At 46.0% G+C, this 27,689-nt stretch overlaps 2 protein-coding genes across 2 annotated transcripts in view; both read right to left on the bottom strand.

Annotated features, from left to right (window-relative positions):
- LOC116946589 (frizzled-3-like) overlaps nt 1-12,221 on the bottom strand; it is a 28,281-nt gene extending 16,060 nt beyond the window's left edge. Inside the window, exons 1-2 of the mRNA XM_032961645.2 lie at nt 11,180-12,221; nt 4,858-6,473 (exon numbers count right to left, since the gene is read on the bottom strand). Coding sequence (XP_032817536.2) covers nt 4,858-5,085 — 228 coding nt within the window. The 5' untranslated portion in view covers nt 5,086-6,473; nt 11,180-12,221. The remainder of the gene's footprint in view (nt 1-4,857; nt 6,474-11,179) is intronic.
- Nucleotides 12,222-12,362: 141 nt separating this feature from the next.
- On the bottom strand, nt 12,363-23,539 carry LOC116946590 (antizyme inhibitor 2-like). Its single transcript, XM_032961646.1, has 12 exons — nt 23,387-23,539; nt 22,192-22,324; nt 20,873-20,992; nt 19,778-19,951; nt 18,915-19,087; nt 18,516-18,650; nt 17,729-17,810; nt 17,089-17,175; nt 16,289-16,445; nt 15,686-15,789; nt 14,449-14,663; nt 12,363-13,853 (listed from the first exon to the last, which is right to left on the bottom strand). The coding sequence occupies exons 3-12, from the start codon at nt 20,969-20,971 to the stop codon at nt 13,706-13,708; spliced, it is 1,374 nt and encodes a 457-aa protein (XP_032817537.1). The 5' UTR covers nt 20,972-20,992; nt 22,192-22,324; nt 23,387-23,539; the 3' UTR covers nt 12,363-13,705.
- Nucleotides 23,540-27,689: the final 4,150 nt, after the last annotated feature.

Raw genomic sequence — 27,689 nt, 5'->3', positions numbered from 1 at the left:
ACCAGCGGTGTCAGGTTCGGTTCTTGCAGAGGGCGATCGAAAAGAACGCAACTGGGGGGTGGAGGAGCCACCGTGGCCGTTTGTGGCCAGATTGGATTTTGCAGTCACAGGTGAGAACCCGTACAAGGTGGATTCATTGGGAAATTGGAATGCTCTGGCAGTGGCTTCTCCACCAGACGGGCATGTGTAGCCCATGCGGCTTCCCAGGAGAACTGGTCTGGTGGAGGCCAGCACTGGTGCATCATCATTATCATCATCGCCGCCACACACAACGACTAAACTTAGTCCACAGGCCCACGTCGCCGGCGACTGGAAAACCCGAGACGGATTATATTCTCTCCTCAAGCTTGAGCCATGAACGACACTCACAATAATGAGCGGCGCGCCGGGCGCATAAAACACAGCGAGATGGCACAGTTGGGAGCATATACGATGCGCCTGTCAACTCATCCATTAAAACCCATAGCTCCTGGGTCTGTCCTGTAACCTCCAGCCAGCGAGCCCTCGACACTTCACTTGGCCTCAAATTGTGTGTTGTGTGTGCGTGTGTATAGAGCATTGGGGGCGGTGGCACGTTACAATCCCGGCAACCTGGGTTCCATTCTTGACAATGGCTCACATCAGTGGCAAGTGGTATCATCGGAGCTGGTCACGGGCATTAAACGAATGCCTGGTGTGGTTTGTAAACATCTGGCCGGAGCAGACCGTCACGTGGTGTGCCAGCTTTAACAAGTGCTCATCAGCAGGACATACCCCAGTCTGTTAATGTATATACAGGGATATATGTCTTTTCGTGTGTGACTGTGTCGGTGTCTTCGCCAGTGTGTTAGTGTGTGTGTGTCTGGTGGTGAGTGCTATTGTTAGAGTGAACTGCATTTTGAGCCTGGGAGCGGTGGCCCAGTGGTTAGCGCGATGAGCCATCGAACCGAGTTCGATTCCCGTTCTCGGGCACCACCAGTGACGATTATCTGAACTGTTCCTGGGTCTCCCCTAGGTCGACTCAGCATCAAATGAGTACCTGTTGCGGTGTGTAAATATCGCCACGAGGGAGACAAAGGCGGTCGGGCGTGGCGCTGTCCGACGCAACCCCTCGTGTGCCTTGCCGGCCTTCATTAGGTGTTAGCTAACAGCACTTGCCCCAACAGTATTTTAAGGCTACACGGTGTGATCTTTGTCTTTGTGTGTTTGGGTGGTGAGTGCTATTGTGGTCGTGAGTGAGCACCGAATTCTGATCTCAGTGACCCGGAGCTTTGTCTCCGTTTCGCCGTCTGTGTCTCCTGTCTCACTCTCAGCTCTCCCCCTGGCCTCCCTCCCCGTGACTCTCTAACCCAAGGGGCCATGCTCTCTGTTCAAATAACAACAGTGCACGTTACCGGGGCAACGGTGATGAGTGAATGAAACATTTAATAAAGAATCACACAGACCACAACCCTAACCCACACCCCCATACACAATCACACACACCACAACCCTAACCCACACCCCCATACACAATCACACAGACCACAACCCTAACCCACACCCCACACACAATCACACACACCACAACCCTAATCCACACCCCATACACAATCACACACACCACAACCCTAACCCACCCCCCCATACACAATCACACACACCACAACCCTAACCCACACCCCCATACACAATCACACACACCACAACCCTAATCCACACCCCACACACAATCACACACACCACAACCCTAACCCACAACCATACACAATCATACAACCCTAACCCACACCCCATACACAATCACACACACCACAACCCTAACCCACACCCCCATACACAATCACACACACCACAACCCTAACCCACACCCATACACAATCACACACACCACAACCCTAACCCTCACCCCATACACAATCACACACACCACAACCCTAACCCACACCCCCATACACAATCACACACACCACCACCCTAACCCACACCCATACACAATCACACACACCACAACCCTCACCCACACGCCATACACAATCACACACACCACAACCCTAACCCACACCCAATATAATTACACATACCACAACCCTAACCCACACCCCCATACACAATCCGACACCCCACAACCCTAACCCACACCCAAATACACAATCACACACACCACGACCCTAACCCACACCCCCATACACAATCACACAGACCACAACCCTCACCCCATACACAATCACACACACCACAACCCTAACCCACACCCCCATACACAATCACACAGACCACAACCCTAACCCACACACCATACACAATCACACACACCACCACCCTAACCCACACCCCCATACACAATCACACACACCACAACCCAAACCCTCACCCCATACACAATCACACACACCACCACCCTAACCCACACCCCCATACACAATCACACAGACCACAACCCTAACCCTCACCCCATACACAATCACACACACCACAACCATAACCCACACCCCCATACACAATCACACACACCACAACCCAAACCCACACCCCACACACAATCACACACACACCACAACCCTAACCCACACCCCATACACAATCACACAGACCACAACCCTAACCCTCACCCCCATACACAATCATACACACCACAACCCTAACCCACAACCATACACAATCACACAACCCTAACCCACACCCCACACACAATCACACACACCACAACCCTAACTCACACCACCACCCTAACTCACACCCCATACACAATCACACACACCACAACTCTAACCCACACCCCACACACAATCACACACCACACAACCCTAACTCACACCACAACCCTAACCCTCACCTCATACACAATCATACACACCACAACCCTAACCCACACCCCCATACACAATCACACACACCACAACCCTAACCTACACCCATACACAATCACACACCCCACAACCCTAACCCACACCCCCATACACAATCACACACACCACAACCCTAACCCACACCCATACACAATCACACACACCACAACCCTAACCAACACCCCCATACAATCACACACACCACCATCCTAACCCACACCCCCATACAATCGCACACACCACAACCCTAACCCACACCCCATACACAATCACACACACCACAACCCTAACCTACACCCATACACAATCACACACCCCACAACCCTAACCCACACCCCCATACACAATCACACACACCACCACCCTAACCCACACGCCATACACAATCACACACACCACCACCCTAACCCACACCCCCATACACAATCACACACACCACCACCCTAACCCACACCCCCATACAATCGCACACACCACAACCCTAGCCCACACCCCATACACAATCACACAGACCACAACCCTAACCCACACCCCATACACAATCACACACCCCACAACCCTAACGCACACCCCATACACAATCACACAGACCACAACCCTAACCCACACCCCATACACAATCACACAACCCTAACCCACACCCATACACAATCACACAACCCTAACCCACACCCCATACACAATCACACAACCCTAATCCACACCCATACACAATCACACAGACCACCACCCTAAGCCACACCCCATAGTCACACCACAACCCTAACCCTCACCCGATATAATTTCACATACCCACAACCCTAACCCATACCCTCATACACAATCACACACACCACCACCCTAACCCACACCCCCATACACAATCACACACCCCACACCCATAACACACACACACCACAAACCTAACCCACATACAACCACAACTCCCAATCCACACAACCTCGTTTGTATCGTTTAAAACCCAAGCACGCCAATGCACACCACACACACACCACACACACACACGCACGTCCATGCAACCACCCATCCCTTTACCGACAGGTTATAGAATGAGAAGTGGCGGTAACTTGGGTAGGCTTTCATTCAGCAGTGGATTGACCATGGCTTACGATGACGATGATAGAATGAAACCCGCGTCAGGTTTGTGTTTCCCGATACAGGGCCTGGCAGTGCCTGGCATGGCCTGTGGCAAACGGGGGGTGGGATGCGGCAGTGTTGGGGTGGGTAATGGGAGGGTGTGGCTCGATAGGGGGGCCTCTTGATGTTTGGCAGCAGATGGCTGATGGGGGTAGCAGCATGATAATGGATAATTTGTTGGAACCCAATGACCACAAACACACAAAGACAAAGATCCCCCGTGTAGCCTTTGACACAGTTGGGGAAAGTGCTGTTAGCGAAGTCCAGAACAACACACTAGGGGGTGAGTTACCAGCAGCATGCCCGACCGCCTTTGTCTCCCTAGTTACGATGTTTACACACCACACCAGGAACTCATATGAGACTGAGTCGACTTAGGCGAGGCCCAGGACCGGTTCAGATGATTCTCACTGGTGTTTTGGCCGTGAGCGGGAATCAAACTATGGTCGCCGGGTTGGTTGCACAGTGCGCTAACCGCTGCACCCACGCTTTCCACCGCTTTCCAGGTGCATAACCAAACACACACGTACTCAAATTTCAATATACATTGAAACAGAGACAAAGCTCACCCATATAGCAAGTGCTGTTAGCGAGCACAGATTGACACCAGCACGGTGCAACGAAGGGATGTTCTAGCCAACACACCGCTCAATCGCCTTTGTCTCCCCAGTGCTGCCATTCAGACACCCACCAGACCAGGCACTCACTCAAGGCTGAGTCAACCCTTAGGGGAGTCACAGGCCAGGTTCAGATTTCACTCGCCAGTGACGTCGGCCGAGAGACGTACCGCGGGCATCATGGGACGGCATGGGATGGCAACGGCATTTTCAGGCCTTCATGCAACAGTGAAGATCCCATGGCTTATGACGATGACGACGATGATGACAATCGTGAAGAAGAACGGCAGGCTCACCTCCATGGCCTTGGCCGCCGCGATCTGGTCGTAGTGTCCAAGCATGTTGGGCATGAAGGTGGTGTTGTACGGCAGATCCTGGCACATGCGGAGGGTCACCGGCTCACAGGTGAACAGGCTGTGTGCATCTGTGCCCGGCGCCACCATCACCGACACCATCGCCAACACCTCCAGCAGGGCCGATGGTCGCACTCTCCGCACGCGGTGGACGTCGCTGCCTTCGCTCATGGTTGAGTCGATTCAGTTTTAGCCTCGACGATAGTGGCGCGATGTTGTGGTCATGTGCGCGTGCGTGCACACGCGTTAATGTGTACGCGTGCGTGGCATTCAATCGCGGTGGCGTTTCCAGGCGGGGCACAAGAAATGGAGGGCTATGGGTTTTGAGAGTGGTGAGAAGGTGCTGCCCGGTCAGGAAAAGGCAGGGGTGACCGATTTATTATCGACACAAAATTTATAACCTGAGTCAAGTTGCGAAGCTCATGCGTGTGTGTGTGTGTGCAAGTCCCACTGATCGTTGGGCACGCAAATGTGTAAGGCATTAAGTTTAAATGTTTATTTTTTCCCCCCAAAAAAGTATTGTGCTATGGTTTAAAAACCAACACTCAGATGCCCTCACATTGTGTGGCATATCCAGAGGGTGCACAGCTGCATTGTAAGTGTTAAAATTGAAGTGAGATGTACATATTGTATGTGTCCAGGTCTGTCGGTGTGTGTGTGTCCGTATATAGTGCCTGTGTATTTTCCTGCAGAAGGGCGTTTGACCCAAAGCTTGTAATTTTCTGTTCCCGTCAGCGAATTTAATAATTAAAATTTTCTTTTTAAAAAAGGTATTATTTTGATACTTTTACACAATTGTTGCTAGGATTGGATCGACTATTTATTTTAAAGCATTAATTATTGAAATGCAACAAATGTATTTCATGCTTAAATGTTATAACGTCACGCATGTTTTAACGACACGGTGCAAGAATAAGCCTCTAAACTTGTCACTCGGCTAATGCTGCGTATAAATAGATTTATTAAAAAATATAATTGTGTGCCGAGGTTTACAAATCCTCCAAGTATAAAACTTGTGCTCAGCTAAAAACCCCCAGGGGCCTTAATGAATCTCTAAGTCTAACGTATCACCTACGTAATGTCTCAGATTCCCGAGCATACCCCTGGAAGGGTGGGGGGGTACCAAAGGTGCGTAAGAAAACACACCCGTTGTAAACGTTACATCACTGCGTTAATTGCACGATAAATCACGCAAAAAATATATTGAAAAAGTACATTATTTTTCGACTGCTAGTCCTCTGAATAATAGTGATTCATGTCAGTCGGATTGGAGAAAAGGGTTATAGTTACGGTTAGGATTGGGGTAAGGTTTTTGCAGATTGTGATCGGGTCAGAGTTTAGGCCGGGTTTATGGGGAGAGTGTTTCAGGATGAAGATTTAGGCCAGGTTCAGAGCGAGAATGTTTTAGGTTTAGGGGGGAAGTTGTCGATCTCGGCAGCATCACTGTTGAAGTTCCGCGTCACCGCTCGCTTGACGTGCTGGAGTCATTGCTTCGCTTGCCACACCCCGTCACCGGGCGAGCTCGTGACTTCACCTCCACTGCGAGGAAGTGTCAATGCCTGTGAAAGCGACACGGTGACGCAAAGATCATTAAAAAAACACAACACCAGCCCGTCACATTACTTGCTAATTACTGCAATTAGCAGCTCAGCGTCATTTACAGCCGCATGTCTCCGTAATATCACCTCGTTTCAACAATTAACAAATTAACTGTTACCACCACCATCATGATGATGGTATTCATGGACAAACAGCGCCGTGATTAAGGGAGCTGAGGGCTATTCATTGCTCAGTCTGGAAAATATGAAATCCGCTCGGTGACGACAAAACCAAAAAACCGAGTAATCAATCTCTATGAAACTTACTACACAGCTCATGAACACCGATGCCAAGATCTGTTTAATATTTGGGCATGATTGGCAATGAAATCATTCGATAAAAAGATATATGTTTAATAAATGCTAATGTTAGACTGTATAGCAGTCCCATTGCACCCAGGCCTGTGCCTACCACGGGTGTTTATTTATCTGTGCTTTTCCCCCTTTCCGTGTGCAAGTTCCTTCGTGCACTGGACTCCACGAACTGAACGGAGGCTCCCTCATTGCACTGATTTGCTGTCTTTTATTCAAATAAATGGCACCATTTTTGGCAAATGTTACACAGGCCTAACTCGTGACCAGAGGTTAGGGTTAGGCTCCATGTTTTTTGGCCGAAGGTGAAATTCGTTCACTATCCAACGACTTAATCGGGCAATACTGCCAATCAAAATTTAATTATTGACAACCCGAACTCTATATATATTCTTGGTTCTTTCGGTAAAGTCACGTTGACGGGAAACAATAAAATAGTAATAAATATATAATAAAACAATAATACATTTTTTTATTGTTTCCCTTCTTGGTTCTTTCGGTAAAGTCACGTTGAAGGGAAACACTAAAATAATAAATATATAATAAAATAATGAATTTATACATATTATTGTTTCGCTTCAACGTGACTTTACCGAAAGAACCAAGAATATGAATCACTGCAGTCACGAAAGCTTTAAATCAAAACCCGAACCCTGCCAATTGATATATTTTTGGAATTAAGGGCTCTGATTTGGTTCAAGCATCGATTTTTTTTCATCACTATTTAATTGTTTCTCATTCGCATTGTTTCTCATTATTTGTCTCTTCGGAGTTTTTGATTCCTATTTGTTAATATTTTCATGAAAAAAATAACAAATAATCGATTCTTACACAATTTGATGCATGTACTACGGACCTAAGAATCAAGGTCCATTGACAAAATCTCTATTATCATTACACCCACACGTAACGATATTCCAAACTCACAATTGCGAATCCCAAAGTACCCATAGCCTTAATGCATTGCTCAAAAAGATGTCATCACAGACAATGCCACTGATGCCACCATACCCTGCCTATTGCTTCCTCCCTTCTGTCATCTATCCACTGCTGGATGAAGATCTCTTTCAAGTTGCCGCCGTCTCTCACGGTTCCGTGATGATGCCACAATCCATCTTCCTCCTGCTCATGGAGCTGATCTCATAGCTCCATCTCCTCGGTGGTCTCCCCCTCCTGGGTGATGTCATCCCTCCGTGCGTTAATCTCTGAAGCAAGCGATTTGACGCCTGTAAGGCGTGCGATTCGATGTGTGCATCGTAAGCTTAGGAATCGATATCAATCACCGAATAGATGCATCGCTGCACATGTATGCGTGTTGAACTTCTTTCACACTGTACGTAGCCAACCGTGCTAAACGGAGGTGTGGGGGAAGGACAACAAACTACCCCTGCCAACCAGTATTCATACAGACGCCACCGTCAAATATACTCTCAATTGCCTAATTGAATGCACTTGGACGGGGTGTGAATTGGAGACTGCTTTATTCTTGCCACCCGCCCGTCCGCTGTGTTGAAACATGAAAATGAAGCTACTCCACACAGATATGTGAATACGGGCCGGCTCGTGAATAGTGACAATGTGGATGCTTTCTGGACGTAGAGGGCGGGTTGAATCGGTGGTCAGAACATTCACAACCTACTTGCCGTACTCAGGGCCAAATTGAGTTTGATGGGGGCCCGGTGCTGCTATTGTTTTAGGCGGGGGGGGGGGTGTAAATTCAATTCCTTCCCTTTTCTGTTTCACCCGCACACCCATGCCCGATTCCAAGCGACATGAAAGAAAAACAAAGTTCACATATTTCATCACACATCTGTGACGATGCAATGGCATTCATTAACAATTTACTTACATAGGATGTATCACAGTGTCGCAAGTATTGTATTTACTGGTACTTATAATACACGGAGGCACCTAAAAAAATCGAGGGCCGAGGCTGTACTGCTGTTGACTGTCACTACCTTGGTGCCCCAAGTAACTGAGCCGCTGGGGCAGTTTTAGTGAAATTGTGGGAAGGTTATTACTCTGTGACTACAAAGGATAGAAGGGTGGACGAAGGGAGAGAGATACAGACAGACAGGCAGATTGGCAGACATATAAAGGGCTATGGAGATAGAGAGACAGATGAAGGGACAAACAGACCAACAAACCATCAGACAGAAGGTACATACAAGACAGAGGCAGGCATACAGGTGGAGAGACAGGCAAGGGTAGATATAAAGACAGACCGGCAGATCGATTGGTGGATGGAGAGACACACCCAGACAGCTGTTTGTAAAAGTTAAGACCAATGAAAATCAGCTGGTGCGCAGGTGCTTGGTGGATTATAACGCTGCAGCATTACGAAGGGTGATGTATGCTGAACTTCTATCGCACCGTACATAGCCAGCCGTGCTAATCGACGGCTTGGGGAAGCCTTCAGCCAGAAGATCATGGCTGACGATGATCATGAAGGCAAATAAGAACAAAAATAAGATGATCTCCTTGCTCAAGTGTGAAATTCCACAATCCGGCGGTGGCAGCCGAGTTTCTTTGTGGGAAAACCATTGCTGACTTGTCACACGATAAATAAGAGGTAGGTAACCACACGTAAGGCTGGAGGGGCAGACGGATCAGTGACATGTCACAGTACATAAAGTAAACTTTTTTATTTTCCCAGATAAGGCCCACTGAGTTAAAAAGCAATTTTTCAGAAGCGACCGGGCCACAAATGATAGCTCAACTTAGTGGCTTACCATGTGGAAATTTAGAGCAGCCAAATACTCCAAGCGCATGTTTCTAAATGTGGAGGGGAAAAACCGGAGAACTCGGGGAAAAATCCACGCAACTATATGGAGAGAGAGAACATGCAAACTCCAAATATACAAGCGTCAGGGTCGGAATCGAACCCCCGACCTCCTGCATACCAGGTGAGATAGTTAATATCTCGCCACCGTAGGGCCCACATCACGAGTGAGAAGCCCACGTCAGGCCAAGACAAGTCATATCCTACGAGAACCCAGTCGTTCATGAATAATATTTTGTTGAATTAAACAGCCACACAGGGCTATGAGCTTGTACACAATTCATGCCCAAAGATAAAGACGAAGAAAGGTCCCTCGTTTAGTGTGAAAGACCATCGGGGGAAAGTGATGTTTGCAAAGACTTATTAAGGCTGGAAAGGCACGTGAAAGCGCCACGTGGGGAGCACTTTATGTGCCCATTGTTGATGTTGATTCAATGTATCAGGTATGCGTTTGAGGCTGGGTCGACCTAGGAGAGGGCCGGAACAAGTTCGGCCACCTTTGGAATACCACGTGGAACACGCAGAGCGTGACCACTTTGCACCAACGTTCCGCAGAGACACACAGGCGAATGTTGTTCATGTGATGGTGACACGGGATGCATAAGAATCCGACAATCACCACACAGGCACACGCATCGGAAGGGCATGCACGAGTGTCGGTACAGGCAATTATTCGGTTTTAGTCGAAAGGCAATGGTGTGGTGGGGCACGCCTTTGACCGGCAAATTGGAGGCGTGGGTTGGTGGATCACACAAGGATGTTTGGGGAACTCCCCAACCCGCTGGGCTGCGAGGTGGCCAGCAGATGGCAGTACAGAAAGTAGAAGCAACAACAAAAAAAATCCGGCTGACATCGGTGGCGAGTGCCATCTGAGCCGGTTCTTGGTGACCACCACTTCTACTGACCAACGTGATGAAGTATGGTCAAACAAACCCCCCGAATGACCGACTCCCGAAGTGGAAAGGCCTTCATCCGGCAACGAACCGACGACACAACGCTTGTACATTATTTTCTGCTGCGATGATATTGTCAAGTACAGCAGCAAAAAAAAAACACCGCATTACAAGGACAAAGATCCTCCTCCGTTAGCCTGGGCATTCAAATAGCAGCCACGGGCGTAAAGGGCGAGAAGGCGCACGTGTAGCCGGGAAGGTCGTGACCACCCCCCCCCCCAGCACCGCTCTCGCCTTTGTCCTCTTCGGTTCCGAATGATCGTTGGCCACCGCTGCCGGAACGAATGCATGCCGAGTCAACCTTTAAAGGGGTAGTGGTGGTAGGGTGGGGCCCTTGGTCAACCAAGGCCGCTTGGCTCGCTACCGGCGACCGTGGCGATTGCGTCCGACGCATGACGACGATGAACGCAGCCGTAAGCGTATTGTCCGATGTGCATCGTGGGACAGGTGGATCGAACCCGGGCACGGCTCGGGGGGGGGAATCGCAGCCACTTGGGCGACATCACTCGCGCGTACAACAAAAATAGCAAACCACCACCGCCCCCCACGCCCGCACATGTGTAGCACTGCAATGCGATGTAGCGCAGCACGTTGGTGTCTAACCGCACCGCGGTGCTTACCGTCTCTTTCCGGAGCGCATTGCATCCCCGCCGAGCGAGCGAGCTTCCTTCTGTGTGTGCGTCTCACATAACCTCTCCCATCCCGACTAACAGCACCCACCCCCCAGCCCGTCACCATCGACACACACCCCGAAACCAGCTCCAATCACAGGCGCGATGAGCGGAAATACGCGCTGTGGGTTTGGGACCAATGGACTCTCCCCTGCAGGGAAGGAGACGGGGCTATTGTCACCGTGGGGGGGGGGGGGGGCTCAACCGTGTGGCGGTGGTCGACGGGACGATTGGATTAAGCCTCGTGTCATCGCTTGTGATTTGCAGTTGATGTTGGTGGATGGGGGCGATTACACCGATTTGTGACGGATGACGACGTGCAGTATCGAACGCTGCGGTTTAATGACGGTGATGGTAGCGATGAGTGGGAATTATAAAGAGTCCGTTGGTGACAATGTTGGTCGCGGTGGTGACGGCGAATACGGCTCAACTTCACACTCGTGATCTATTTACCCCATCTACGCGACTTTACCGAAAGAACCCAAGTACACTCGTGGACGTTAGTCAACATCGAAAGATACAACCATCAAGATTGGTGGCTTAGGACTGTGATAATTGCAACGTGGTACTGGTGTACGGGTGCAAGTGTTCACGTAAAACTGCATTCGAAACAAATCGGCAAAAAATCCTTAATTGGCGAACCAACCCTGTACAGTACACGAAACGCATGATCAGAATAATCGCGTGCTCCAAAACCATTCCGTAATGTCAAGACGTGTATAGGACCATGTTAACCGCTAGGGGGAAGTTGCGCAATTGTCGACCTTGAGCACACGACAAAAGGTAACGATAGTGGTTACGTTTAATCGGAAGCTAAAGTTACACGTCAGTAATTTCCAGTGACACGTGAAGGTAGCAGTGCCGAGCACCTGGATATTTATAAAATCTAAGAACGTTAAACTTAATGTGCCAATTGTTGGGTAGTAACAGTAAGGTCTGATTTAACCTGCACTGGGCTTCCTAGTCTCCTTTGATACATTTAATGGATGAGATGCATTAAGCCGTCGATACCTAAACCTTCAATTCTTAAAACCAGTTCAGCAATCTCAAGCTTGGATTTAACACCAATCCAGCCATGTAAATCAGCTCCATGGGTTGATGTAGATATTCAAAACACTATGTAAATGCAAGATAAGTTTAAAATGTTTATTACAGTCACACTACAGTTAGTACTGTCAAGGAGTAAAAACTTTGTGTAAACAAATGACTTTCCCTAAACTTGTCATAAGTATTGCATTCAAAGCAAACACCACTGGGCTTTAAGGGCATGGCGAGTGCACAATGTTAAGCCTGGTCCCCTTCAAGATAATGTTTAGTCGCCAGCCAACCCATACATAATGGGGGGGCACCATCAAAATTAAGTCGTGTCGACCCAATGGGTTTTGCCAGTACTTTGCCACGTATTTCATAACCGCTCTTAAATCAGTCATAGGTCATTAAATTACGCAGCACATAGGTTCAAGTTGACATCATTTGCCAACTCATAACATGTAAAGCAAGCTCAAAAATAAAGTGTTCGTTACATGAAAGGAGCGTAGCGTTCCACAATTACACACTTGTAATGCGTCAATTAGGGAAGAATGGTGGCAGGTTGTAGTTTAATGTGAATGCGATTGAAAACCAATTACAAAATTTGTGTCAGATAGATTTAGATACCCAGCCTATGTAATGCACACCACTCAAGCCCATTTCGCTGACGAAATGCACAGCACTGGTCAAAAAAGCTTAAACGCTAAAATGGTGAAGAGTGCTGCTGCAAGAGACCAAGATAGGGTTGGGGATCAGCGAGTGGGTTAGCAAGTTTGTTCATATTAGAGGTAGCATTTGGTTGGCTCATGTGCCGTCTCCAAACTTTTAGCCCACTCCCCCAAATGGCCTTCCTTTTGTTGCTTTTCGTTTGCCGTTTTACAGCCCTGTGAAATGGAAGCGTGCATAATTGTAAAACTACAGAATGTGCAAAGCTGGGAGACAAGGTACTCTGGAGAAGCCAAACGCTGCATTTACACGGAGGTTGGTTGTCAAGTTAAGATGAAAATGCCTTCGAGGCCAATTGGCAGCAATAAGGCAACATCCCAGCAACTTGTCAAATCAACGATAGCTATTTCTGCAATTATCCTCCACCATTACCTCCCCTCAGCTGATGTGCACAGTGGGGGCAGTGGCATTGAGAAGTGTGCACCATTTGTTAAAGCACCAAAATATAACCAGCATTCCACAAGGAACGTTAACTAAGAATGTAATGCTTTGCTCACCCACTTTGCCCTCCAACCAAATGTGCAAGTGTCAATCTAGAAAACAAGGGAATGGGCTAGGTGAATCGTAGTAAATCAAGGTGGGGAGTAATAAGTGGCACATTTGTCAGGCTAAAAAGAAGCTTCATTTCACCATCAAGCCTAGCACCTAGCAGTCCCCCCTCCCCCAAACTAGGCTGGCCTCATCCGATACCCCCCCCAAACACCCCAGCGCAGTCAGGGTTTAGACATTGACGCCAGAAGCGGCAGAGGGTGGCGTGAAGCCTGGCTCGCAGCTCTCAAGACCGCAAGACAGCGGCACGGCCACCTCGTCCTCGCCACCACAGGTACGCATCTCGGAGAGAGACCTGTGCAGCTCGTGGATTGCAATCCTGCAAACGGGAGGCAGAAGGAACATGAAATGACTTGAGGGTTGCGATGCATGACCAATACAGTTTTTTTACAGCAATAACATAGGTTTAGTAACTTGCGTGGGGAGGGGGAAGGTGGTCTAAGTGACAATTATTTGTTAATGTATCTAGGCACTGTTAAGCTGTATAACTAGTTAAGCTTAAATGGGCAAGTTAATCTATGGTACTAGAAGCAACTCCCACGTTCACTGCAATGTCAATGACATTAAATTAACGTTCAGGTCAAATCAAGCACAGGGTAGCATAGACACATCTACAATTATTACCCCAAGTTGGGATTGCACCTTCCTTTTAAATTAGTTGTGTATTGATTTATTGATATGGCAATGACACATGCACCAACGCAACTGTTTAAGAATTACATATAGTACACCAAGTTTTATTACTGTAGAATGTTTGAGTGAGCAATCTGCCTCTAGCTGTAGATGCATCATTAGTGTCGATGGCGGCTATCGTAGCATTTAGAAGAGCTGCTTGTGGCTTGTGTGGTGGTGCTGGCCATTTATATGTACATTGTGCTCATGGTGCAGGTGGCATTGTAGATTCCTCAACTTACCAGTCTGCATTGCGGATTACATAATGCAACGGAGGCTTGGGGAATCCATTGAAATTGGATGCAGCCGCCATGGTGTACGCGCCCATGTTGCGGAACAGCAGCCAGTCGCCCACGTGCAACTCTGGCAGCTGCATGCGCTCCACCACGCGGTCCAGCCCATCGCAAGTGGGGCCCCACAGTGACGACTCGAACACTGGCTCCTCTGGCTCAACATGCTGCACACGCCACAAAAAGAAGTGTATTTCACCATGCACAACCTCAAATGCTAAATGTTTGCCGTTATCAAAGGGAGGTATATAATTTTACCCATCGAACCAGCACAAATTACAAAGCCAGACGCTTGTATTGATGCCGAAAACACAATGATCCAAATTGAAAAGGTCAGGAAACCGTCATGTCCTCCACTGTTTCGCCCTCATTACAATCCACAGGTCAGTTTGATCCACCACAAATCTGACCAAAGCATGGTTAACAACTTGTCACAACTCGATAAGTTTGACCCTCAGATGGTATGACAATCACGCAAAGCACGAGTCAAAAGGTGCGCGCCTGCAATTATGCAGGTAGTGTGGGTTACAATCTTTTGTACTGTGGGGTATTCACATGGTACCGTTCATGTCCGTGTAAATCAGAGGCAGAAGACTAAAAACCCATATTCAAAAGGGCAGCCCACATGAGGATTATTTTGCGATATACATCTTCAGACTTTATTTTTGGCTTGGTAGAACGAGATTGTGACTTTACCAAAAGAACCAAAGAAGAGAACGAGATTCCCCTCTGATGCCAGATAATGCACAATAAAACCCAAGTTAAATATTTTCTTGTACTCACTGCATCTTAGTGTACATGCAAGAGCATGAAAAACGGTTGGTTTTATGGTTTGTACCAACCAGTCTAGATTCACATGAAGCATATTAGCAAGACGTCCAAATCATGACAAGTGAGGAATATATGGAGGGGAGGAATCAATAAGTTTGTGCATAGATGTTCTCATCACTCAGAAATTAGAATATTTTCCAAATCTTCCACTAAATGCAGATCAAGTTTCAGCCTGAACAGCTCCATGAGTCACGTTAACCTACATAGCCAACTGCACTTATCTGCACAAATAAGCCACAGTTAGCGCCGTAAATGCTCACATCGATTGCCTTTATTGCTTTGTGCTTTGAATGAGCTGCCTTCCCCATAGCGGCTGTTGAAAGCCACTGGCCATAACCGAAAATGGAGCAACATTTACCTTGTAAACAATGGGATCTGGTTGAACGTGGTCAAACAGGATGCAATTGAAGGAGCCATACACGCCATCATTGACATAGTACATGTGCACCGGCTCTTCACCTCCTGTTGTACAAGATCAAAAGGAAAGTGTTAAACACAAGGTATGAATTACAATCCATTTTAAAACAAGTGATAAAGTTGTCACATGAAAAAGGAGATGAGCACAACAGCTGTTGCGAACAGCCAATTACTCAAAAGATGCAGGAAGAGATTGCCAGGTGGTCAGGGTTAAGGTAACCATTATACTTCCAAAAAAAATTCTTGAAAGTTTAGATCCAGAAAAGCCTGCATTGCAATGTTTGACCAAGTCACTTGTAAACAGCTTTTGCAAGTGGATGAAATTTGAAAAAAGTGGGCAACTTAAAATTGCCAATGGAGTCACAAATCTAGTTTTCTGGCCATCCGTGCCCACACGGCTTTGGAGATCAAGTGATAAAACCCTTCTTAAAGAGCTGGATTGCACCCAGTAAAATCTGCCATTATCAAGCCAGCCAAATAAATACAGCAGCCTCGTAAGAGGACAAAAGGCAAAGCAGTTGGCATGAAAACGGCAATGACTTGCCATTGGCCGAGGCCTTGGAGAACGTCTTCTTGGCAATGATGTTGACAGCCAGAGTAAAAGCCGATGTCACGTAGTAGCGACCAGGCTCAGCAATGATGTTCACGCCACAGCCCTTTGGGAAGTACAAGTCTAGAGCTGGGTTCACCACAGCTGCAATCTGTGGAGAAATAACCACGCACAAAGATTCCAAGTAGCACTTAGTCAAGCTGTCAGCGATTCTAACAGGTGTAGTACAGTGCCAATGACATTGCTAAAACCAATGCCTATGTACTAATTAAGATGTACAAAAGCAAGTCGTAGGCCAGTTATAAATGCCCATCAGTGCATTAACAGATCTCATGGGCCAATGGCAATAAAATGTAAAGCATTTTGTTATGTTTTAGTTTAACATTTAGAGAACATTTCCCAATCTTGATTATTCGTCTTGAATTATGGTGGTATCTCCATTGCCAATGCCAGTAGAAACTATACATTTTTTCACACAAGTTAAAGCTTGAGATGGGAAGGATACCTTTATGTACTGGAGATGGAAGACCGGGTAGGCTAGTTAGTCAGTGTGCTTGCCACCAAGTTTGAACAAGAGTTGTATAATTAGTGGTTAAACAAGTTAATATGCAGAGGGTATTAGCTAATAATCTACAAAGGAGTTGAACAACTTGTGATGGTCATTGATTATAGTAGGTGACAATGTACAATTGCTATATGCCCAAATGGTGAACATTACCCTCGACTTAAAGTGGGAAAAAAAAAAACACTTTCCAAATATGAGACGCATTAAAACAATGTTAAAACAAACCAACCTCATCAAAGGTCAACTTTGCATTTGTGTCAGAGCCAGGGAACCCTCCTCCAATGTCCAGTAGATTCATGTTGAAGCCCATTTCAGCCTGCAAACAAGCATTCGTGTACATATTAGCATTTGTAGTAAGATAAAGCTACCAATGTAATAGGTTCCAAGACCCATTTGAAACTTCAACCTACAAGCTAAACATTGCTTCAGCAGTACAGCAATTACTACAAGCTATACACTCGCGCTTATCTTTTTAATTGAAGACTTACATTTAAAATGAACACCACTTGGCACATACAATGACGACAATAAAACAAGTTAGCAAACCAGTCCGTTTAGGAATTCGGCATTTAGGGGATTAGACTATGAAACCGCATACAAAGTGACCGAGTGGAAGCTTTCACATGCACCAGCTAGTGGATGCAGAATGTTACTTTTATAAAATAATTTGATAGTTTAGATTTTTCCATACAATAGTCACTGATATTGGTAACCTGTGCAGTATGTTACATCAAGATTGGGCAACAGGGGTTTTGCAGGTTGAGAATGCACGTTACGCGTCCTTGGGATGATACAATTACCACGCAGTCAATAAATAATTAGGGTCACAGCCAAAGAAAATCGCAAGGTTAACCATCTGGAAAACTTACAGCGATGTTGAAGAGCACACGGGCATCAGCAATGGACTGCGCATATGTCTGTGCGTCTTGACAGCCACTGCCAACGTGGAAGCTACATGGGAGCCAAAAAGCACAAAAGTTAAAATGGAAATTGGCGATGGTTATACGGCAATCTTTTACAGCAAATTTGACCGCTTGGGTTACTGCAACTTGGTGATGACCCAAGGTCAGGAAAAATAATCCATCAACAGCCACACAAAATCAGTATGCATCACGCAAGTGTTTTTTTATACATTATCAAGTTCAATGCCCATGACTTAAAGCAACCAGCAAGGATTCGACACTTGATAAGCTGTGCATGGTTGGAATTATGAAAATGTAAGCAAATGTATACAAACTAGCAAATGTCCGAGCAAACTGAAATTGTTGCATTTCAAATCACAAGCTAAACTACCATTTTGACTTTGCAGCTAGTAGTGCACCATCCTATCAAAGACCCAGGGAGACATTAAACTACTTGACATAAGCTTGGTTTAAAAAAAACACCTTTTAACAAATGTTTGACATTATAGAAATGAAACAATTGTGAAAAATGTTACCACGTTTTTTGTCAAGGCATTGGTGATCCGCATCTGGGACCAACTTGGTATAAAATCGAGCAGTTTTATCATAGACAGTTGAAACCCAAAATCAAAACCAGGCTCAAGCAGTTCTAGCCGACAAGGACACCGCGTACACAGTTGAAACCCAAAATCAAAACCAGGCTTAAGCAGTTCTAGCCGACGAGGACACCACAACCTTATTTGTGAATATTCACCTCACGCCCACAACATCCACACCCAGATTGCGTGCAGTTTCCAGGAGGTGGCGGCTGGCCTTCAAACTGGCACCAAACTTCATGCTGAAGCGGCAGATGGACTTCGAGTCGTCCGTCACGATGCGCAACACCATCCTGCACAGGACACATTAATTTTATCCTTCTGCCAATACATGTCAGACAAAAATTGTGCCCCAAAACAAAATGGTTTATACATATAAAATAGAGTTTAAAAGTAGAATAAATGGTGACCGTTTTAGTCAAACACCAAAGAGAATGATGAAATGACATCCACCAAGGACTCCTAAAGTTTCACTGGTTGTCAGACTAGCCAAAGACTGACCTAAATAAAAAATGGTCACTAAAGCAACTGGGCTGTGTGCAAGGGCACATCCTCACTTGGCATTGGGGTTGATGCGGGCCGCCTTGTGCAGCTCGGCATCGTTGTCAAACGTCATGAGGTTGACGCCGTGCTCGGCCGCATAGCGCACATGCGACGCTTGCTTGCAGGGGTTTGCATAGATGATGCGGTCAGCGCTCACACCAAGGCTCTGCACCAGCGCTATCTCCGCCTGCACAAGAAAATATTTGAAAAGTTAATGTAAAGACGAAAAAGGTGCAGCATTTGTGTAAGGTGCTCACAACTGACATTACATGTAGGAATAAGATTCTATGGGATTTAAACATAATTAAACACTTTTTTAATGCCACTAGACACATTTGGGGGAAAAAGATTTGATTTTAATCCCTCTAATTTACAAGGCAACTGGTCGCAAGGGTGGGTTAAAGTAAATGGCTACATGCCTACCTTAAATACAAGCAATATGACAAAAGCATACCACGAGGCATTGTTCAAATGATGAAAGTTCATCAACAGGTGTTCCAGAACAAATACAGATAATAGGTGAAGTGGGTAAAGGATCAAAACAGGTTAAACAAACCTAGGTGTGTGAAGACCATGCTTCCAGGCAGATGCACATGTACATCTAAATGCACTGGTTTTTGCCAATACAGCTATTCGTGCACTGGGTTTACACCATATGACTTTCCTTGCAAACATGGCATTTGCAGTAAATAAACTTAAAACTACGATGGATTCTAATATACAACTCCTTTAAATACATCCATATGGGCATTTTTTTGCATCAGGCATCCAATTTCCTCCTACAACTGGAAAGCAAACGATTGTCACAAGCAGTTGTCAATTGTTTAAAAGAGCCCTTTTTCAGGCTTATCCCAATGGTCCACAACACTGAACGTACCTTGCTGGCGCAGTCAAAGCCAGCGCCCAGCGTGGCGAGGGTGTGTACGATGGTCTGAGTGCTGTTGCACTTGATAGCGTAGAAGGGCCGCACACGAGGCAGGGTGCCGAGCCAGCGCAGGTGCTTCCTCACGATGTCCCCCAGGTCCACCACGTAGAAGGCATCCTTCTCATCCTGGCAGGTGAAAATAGAAACGACCCACATTAAGAAAGGCCATCGAGTTATTAATGCCCATTAAAAAAAGGCACCCAGCAACCTGTTTACTCAATGTGTTAAAACTTTCTAATTAACCCAATGCAGTCACAAAGGCATATTTTGACAACTTAAAAAATAGCTGCACAACCCCCACAAACTGATCCCATGCAAGCACAAGGACCCACACAGCTGCCCTTTTGTCAAAATCACCCCCGCAGCAAGAGGTGGTGCCTAAAAGACCGAGTAGGATAGAGCGGCATTCTTTCTAGACCAACCTCAAAGATTACAGTCCCAAAGCCCTTACAATTTTCAGGAGCGCATTTTTTGTTTTACTTTAAAATAAGTTTACAATCTTGTCCAAAATACATTTATCCTGTATCATCTTTCCAACCTCCATGTACACAGGCAACCAGACTGCTTCACAAAAAGGAGCCCAACTCCAATTGCGTAAAAAAGGAACATTAAAACTGTTGAGGCACTTTTGCAGTAATGTAATTCCAGCCACAGCTAACAGCGGCAAGTAGAACTTGTCCTATCCATCACCCTCCCCCCACTTCATGACTAATAGATTAGGAAGGACTTCATCCAGCAGAAGACTGAAAAAAAGACTTATTTCACTTTCATGAATTCCTATCTCATTTTAAAATTAATTTTAAACATCAATGTTGATATGGGCATTTCAGTTCTCCCACTCTGCAAGTGACCAAACTTCCCCTGAAGAAATAACCTAAAATACTACATTCAAAGCTACCAATTCAAAAACCTTAGCCATACCAACATTAACAGCTTCACACACGTTTCAAACAGTTTGTATGCATTTTAAAAGGGGAAATTTCTTTTTCTGGTCAATTTCTTACTTGAAAAGGACGATTCTATGTACAGTAATTGATTTCATCATACCGTTCTCATTTCTTGGATGCGGGCCTCCAGCATATCATGAAGGCTCACATCATCCTCCAGTGGAGTCAGCTTCAGCTCACTTGTTTCAAGTCCAGACATGGCTCCCTTAACTTATTTTCACTGGGAAGAGAAAAGGGTCCAAAGAAACTCAATCACATTGTGCATGGGAGTCTTTCAATGCCACTTGCTACTGTGGTCTGCTAGACTGCAATGCTGTATAATCCAGAGGACAATGAGGCACCAAAGCCAACTCATTTTATCGTCACAATAGCATGTTGTGATTTCAGTGTACTTGCTGGCATAATCTGATGCAGGTATTGTTAAGGGGCAACAGACCGTTCATTAAGCATACATGCCAATTTTGCTTAAATTAAAGCTCACTTTTAAAGCTGCTTGCCACGCAAAATATTTTTGAATGTACCTAACACCAAGCAATTTGCAACAATAATTATTAGTACCATCAACTCTAAACAATGCTATTTCAACAAAACCACTGTGGAAAAGTGACTAAAATATTTGAAACAGAATGCTTTCCACCATAGTGAAGCGTGAATATAGATGTGTTTTCAGGAGAGGACAGTTTGGGGAGTACAACTGCAGAAATAGTGCTCGGGATGGTAGGAAGAGTAGACTTGGAGCAACACCAACAGGAAAAGCTCATGGGGCTTTCCAAGTATGGATGGGAGAGTGGCAAGTAGCTATTTTAACAAGTGGAGTTGGATGATACATTCCAAAACCCATCTCATTTGTAAGCTCAAACTGATTACACCAAAAACATTAACAGGCTAGTTCCACTTGCAGGTCACTTCGACACCGGGTTTGACAAGGCCCCCCCCTACCCTCCCAAGGTAAACCCCTAATAGAGGTTTGGCTCCAAAACCACTGTCTGTCCTGGTTTCTTCATTTCTGCCAGGAATTCTACTCGAGTTACCACGTTTACATAACCATCTCTACATCCCCCCCCCGCCAATTTTCTTGAACCGCATTTCTAGCTTGGCGATTGCCAAATGGTGACGGCAGCACCGCCATTTCTTGGCAAGAACGCTTGGTGTGCAAGTAGTAGGTTAAAGTTAAAGGTCTAGAATTAAGACCATCGTACTAATGTATTGGCCTCCACTCAATGGAGGTCAAGAGTCCCTCCATCGATTTTTGGCCTACTCTTCCACACAATGGAAAAGTGTACCGTACCCTACACCTTACAGCCACCACACGCCGTTGGGGAAGCATGCGAATGTGTATATATTTGGAGAATTAAAACGGGCAAAGTGGCTTTGTTGCGCATGGGGTTCGGGCGAAAAGACGATCGCGGAAGACCTTACCGTGAAATTAAAAAGATCCGAGTTCAACAGAAGGGCTTCGTCACCGGGGTCGCCAAGGAGGTTCTCTGTAGTGCTCCAGATGAACAAGGGAACCCGCTAAGAGGCCCTTTTCAGTCTGGTTTGAGTAAGTGTCCTGGAGCGAGAGAGGCCCACCCACCACCACAAAATATATCAGCAGTCATATTAGGAGACAACAGCAAAGTTACTTGCATTGTAATTAAAAAAGTGAGCGCATGTGCGTCACAACATTGTAAAACCGTGACACGAACTCGCCCACCTCCTAAAACTTGCGGCACCGGTATAAAGTTTGGACTTTTGTTCAAGTTTCGTGATATAATTAACGCAGAAATAGGGCCTTTTTTTAAAACATTGATGCGATTTCAAAGCAGAGGCCAAAGAGTACTGCTTCGAAATTGGGTCTGTCTTTTTGAAACGCTATATAATGCACGATAGCTAACTCGGTGAATTAAGTCTCTCGAGACGGCCAAAGTTAATATGGAAAGCAGTTATTTTGTAATAAACGGTATAATGGCGCGTACTTTATTTTAAATAGTAGTAATAACATTTATTGATAACACAATCACTATTAAGAGACTTTTGATATTTTACTCAATTCGTTTTTTTAAGGCTTCCGGTTTCAAGGACATTTTTATAGGTCCTGTATAGAAAAGCACGTTTAATTAATATTTAATAAAAAGGCTAAGCGCATTGAAAAGGTTACACATGCCATTTTGTTAATAAAAAAAAATTAAGACGTTACGTTTGGTAAACCAAACTTTTTTTTGTCTCAAGGTAAAAATTTTACTCTCATGGTTAAATGTAACATTTCCGTGCCACGTAGATTCGGAACCTTCCCCTCACTCGAATAAAACATTTTTGTTAAAACGGATAAAAGACGCGAACGCAAACTAAAAAAAACCGCACACTTCTAAGGATTACATAAGCAGGCAATTTTTGTACGTTGCCTTAACGCACGAATGAATTCACGCAGTAGTTGGCAGGACTTGTTACACAATGAGTCACACCACCACGCCACGTAACGGAACCGGCTTTTTCTGGCCACGGCCGACAGGAATACAAATGTAAAATATATATACACACCGGATACGGACCTTTTTTTAAAAAACACATTTGTTGCTAAACACGAAAAAAAAGACTCGCGCACACGTACCCGCATTAAAACACGCGCATTTACCTTAAAAAGCATTTACAAAGGCTTTTTCCATTGAAGTCTACGCGTCGGAATTGAAGGGCAGTGGCGACGCAGCGTGAAGCAAGCAGCGGCAGCAGCGACGACAATGCCTCGTGCTTGGCCCCCGCCTTATATAGGCGTGACAGTTGGGCGGGGAGGGGCGGGGCACTCTGGGTAAGGGGGGAGGGGTGGCTCGGCGCGCGACGCAGCCAGCGCGAGCCGGCTTGCGGCGGATTCCCGCCAACCAGCGTCACGTGACTGCGCCACCCTCCCCCCTCTCTCTCAATCTCCGGTCCCCCGCCCCCCATCCGGCCCACAATTTCTCATATCACGTGGCCCCCGCTTAACCCCCCCCCTCCCCCGCTCGCCCCCCCCGCCTACCGTCATCGGCCAGCTCCGCCCCCTTCCGTGACGTCATCGCAACCTCGTCACCGTTTGAAAATGTTGCGTGACGTCGTTTCGCAACGTGGTAAATCTTCCTGCCGCGATCACCAACAACATCAACCACCATCGCACGCAATCGAACCGGGCCGTGATTGAAAATATTTTACTTCAATAAAACTAAGCACCAATACTTCAATAAAACTAATCAGCGGCGCCGATTAATAATTTTATCGAGCGGCGTGCGATTGAATCGAATCGATTGTATCCGATTCTATTTCCCACCCCACGTGACCCCCCCACCCCACGTGATCGCCCCCCCTCCCCACAATGTTTCCCCGTCCAGGGACGTCACGCAATTGAACGGATGTTATTACGTCATCGCAGTGCGTGACACGTGTTAATTATTATTGGTCGGAGGCGCAGGGAAAATGTAAATATAATTAAGATAAAGTAATTGGTTGGGTTTTTCAATTACGGGTATTGCCCAAACCAACCACCTGTTGGTTAGGGCGACAGTCTGGGTGTTGTTGTTGGATGTATGATTATTTAAAAGCAGGTGCAGGTCCAACGGTGAACATGATTGTGAAAAGTAATGCGTCTTCGGTTTTAAAATAACGCAGTGTGCCCAAAAATGAGCGGAGTGTGTTTATGAGCGCGTTACTACCTGCCACGGTTCGTGGTTACTTCTGAACGTGGTCATGAACGACACAGAACAACACGAGAAGCACAGAGAGATACGTGGAATTACATTTGAGAAACGATGTCAGTTATACTGTGTTTGCATTACATCATTAATGCAGCAATACAAAAATACAATTTACATTTTAAAACGTTCAAAAGTAAATACATTGTTAAATAATGATGTCTAATAATTCCTTTTCTAGAAAAGCCTAAGTCTCAAGACTATTTTGGCCAATTCCATTTATGCGCGTTTGGCTTAGGGGGTTATTCAAGTGAGTGGCACTTTGTAAGAATTGAAGTGTTATCCCTCGATGGGGGGTGGATTGCCTTTAGGGTCTATGATTTCCTCCCACATGAAGTCAAACACTAATGTAATTGGTCAAACGTGTCTTGAGACTTCGGCTCTTCTGGATAAATATCATTACAGTACAATTATACTCTTGGGTTGCAGCAGTGTGGTGGAGCGTTGACTCGCGCTGCGTTCGATGCCTGGCGATTGAAATCATCGGTAGCGACTGAAATCATCGGTAGCGACTGAAATCTGAATCGTCCCCCTTTACCCCTGCCCCACATTAGCAACGACCAGCGTGAAGTACTGTATCGTCAAATGACCCCCATCCATCGACTTGGCGTGTGGAGGGAGGCCTTCATCAATAAGCACAGTGTATTAATAAAGAACTGAATGCGCTAATGGATCCATTACCATCTAACTGAATGAAAAAAAAACCCTGTAGGCTAACGTGCCACCGCCGTGGGAACGTGGAATTTCCAAGGCCACCCCCAAACGAAGTGAGCGCCGACTAAAGGCGCTCGTTGGAGCAGCAACAAAGCGGTCTCTGTGGGCTACGTTTCGTTTAAACCCGCGCCGGGCGATTGCGCCGGTGATCGAGCGAGTGGCTCGCAAACCAGTTCAACTCCTGGTCAGAGGAGGTTGACTCCAGCCTCTCATCATCCCTCTGGGTCGGTCGATACAAACAGGTCCCTGCAGGGTGGGCTGGTAGGACAAGTCTCTGCGCTGTCTATTGCTGATTTTACACCCAACAGCACGAGATTTCACTTCGTTAAAGTATTGAAAGGGGACGGACGGACACATTAATCTATTGCAGGCTGGTACACTCAGTTTACTACTTCGTTCCTACCAGTATTAGGAACACTGTATAGGGAGGGGACGTCAACCAGTGGCTGACCATGCCCAGAGACTTCACCCACATGTCTTGACTTTACCGAAAATAATGAGTATAGTAATTTCTGCAGTCACGAAAGCTTCAATTCTAGATTATTCCGTATGCATTTGGCGTTTCCACTCCGGGCACAAGGGGCTGTGAACGGAAGGCGATCGCCGCATCGATGCCCATTTGAGCAGAAAATCACTTTGACTGACTATACACAACGGTTAACCATGACAAAACATTACTTTTCCGCTTTCCTTTGATCAGGCGGACACGATGACGCACAGCCAGAGGGGACTGCGTGTTTGTTTAAGAGCACAGCGGCCCCGCAACGCGAGGAGTGTGTGTAGCCATGCCAAGCTCTCACGCCGTGATGTCTCCGTGCAGCACAGGGACCGGATTAAGGCGCTCGGAAGGCCCTAGGCACTTCTGTTTCGTGGGCCTTCAGTGATAACTTTCCAGTAGTTAGTACTGCTGCTGCTCCTCCATGTTATAACCTACAATCGCAGCTGTCACTCCGCTTGTTTCACGCGCGGCACGACAACGCCGCCTTGCCTTCCCATGCTCTTTCATCTCTATTGAGAATGAGCACACCATTCGGAGGTGTTATTGCTAAATTCGCAAGGAAACAATCCCGCAAAGTTCATCTCTGGGGTTAATTTCTCTCACCTTATGAAAAAAATAAAACGATCGACATGACTCTGCCTTTTTGAATATACACTGTCCCTACATTTGCTATGTACATATTGTTTATTCAAGAAGATATATTGGTTACATTTTTATCATACAAAATGTCACATTTTTTATTAGGCCCTTTTAGTTTTAGTAGACACAGTAGGTACTATAGGAATTGTGCCTATGACAACTATTAGATAACACGGCCCTGGTACAGTATCAAGGCCGTAATTATAATATATTGGGGGGGACACATTCCCCCCCTATATTCCAATATGCTCAAAATGTTCCCCCCGCCCCCAATATATTGCAAAAAAATTGCGATGCTATGTAAATAAAAACAACAATTTGCTAAACCTTGGCCACAATATCTGGACTTGTCTTCATATAAATCAATGCATAGCTTTCTGTTCATATGATTGTGGTTATGGTTGTACTTTATTAATCCCTAATCTCTGCCATTACATACAATGAAACAAGAAAAGGTAAAAAAGTAAAAACAGAGCAATGTAATACACTATTATACATTGTAAAAAATAAAGGAAAAGTCTATCCCATGTGTTAGTGATTTTTTTAATGTTTTAGTCAGGAAATTAGTTTTCAAATTTAGATATTTTTCTGGGTTGGGACCCCCAGACAACCTGGAAGATTTGGTCTCCCCCCCCCCCAATGTTGACTCCATGGCTACGGCCATGTACAGTATATGCACTATATACTTGTGAAAGACCCAACGCAAAAATATCCCTAGAGTTTGATCTTCCACGAAGTCCACGGTCCACCACAAATTGCATCCACCGCACAAACCATGGCAGTAGATGCAGATACCTGATGCACAAATGGGAACATTAAAAACTCTCCAGTAGTGTGCGACTGTGGTCACCCAGAAGAGCCCGTAACAACGTCTAACGACGGAATACCCGATCCACAAATACGAAGGAGACATCGCAGCGATGTACACTCCGCTGTCCCTTACGCGGTTTATCCGGGATTGACCACCTCAATGTGAAATACGGTGGGTTTTTTGGAAGACTTTGCTTATTTTCCCCAGGATTTTTCTGTTGCATTTAGTCACATTTAGATGTTTCTGGTTCATGTTTTTGTTTTGTTGCGGTTGCACCCGAGTCAAGAGCCGCATGGCTCACAGGGCTATACCTAATAAATGAAACTGAAAAACTGAAATTCTACTTGTTGCTCTGCATCTATAAAAGCCATACAAAAGAAGAACGGTATTTCGGATTATTAACCAATCAATTCATCGATAAAGGCTCACTTGATATGCGAATCACATGGCGTGAGAACCGATTATTATGTTTTGATTCGTATACGGTGTATAGTATATAGCTTTAGTGAGCTAGCTAGTCCACGACTTCAAGGGGCGGGTGATGGTTTTTGTCTGA

Source organism: Petromyzon marinus, chromosome 27, assembly GCF_048934315.1.
Source record: "Petromyzon marinus isolate PM22_M1 ecotype Great Lakes invasive population chromosome 27, UKy_Petmar_22M1.pri1.0, whole genome shotgun sequence".
NCBI lineage: Eukaryota > Metazoa > Chordata > Hyperoartia > Petromyzontiformes > Petromyzontidae > Petromyzon > Petromyzon marinus.
The sequence above is the reverse complement of the archived record's forward strand: the minus strand, read 5'-3'. Positions and strand labels throughout refer to the sequence as shown.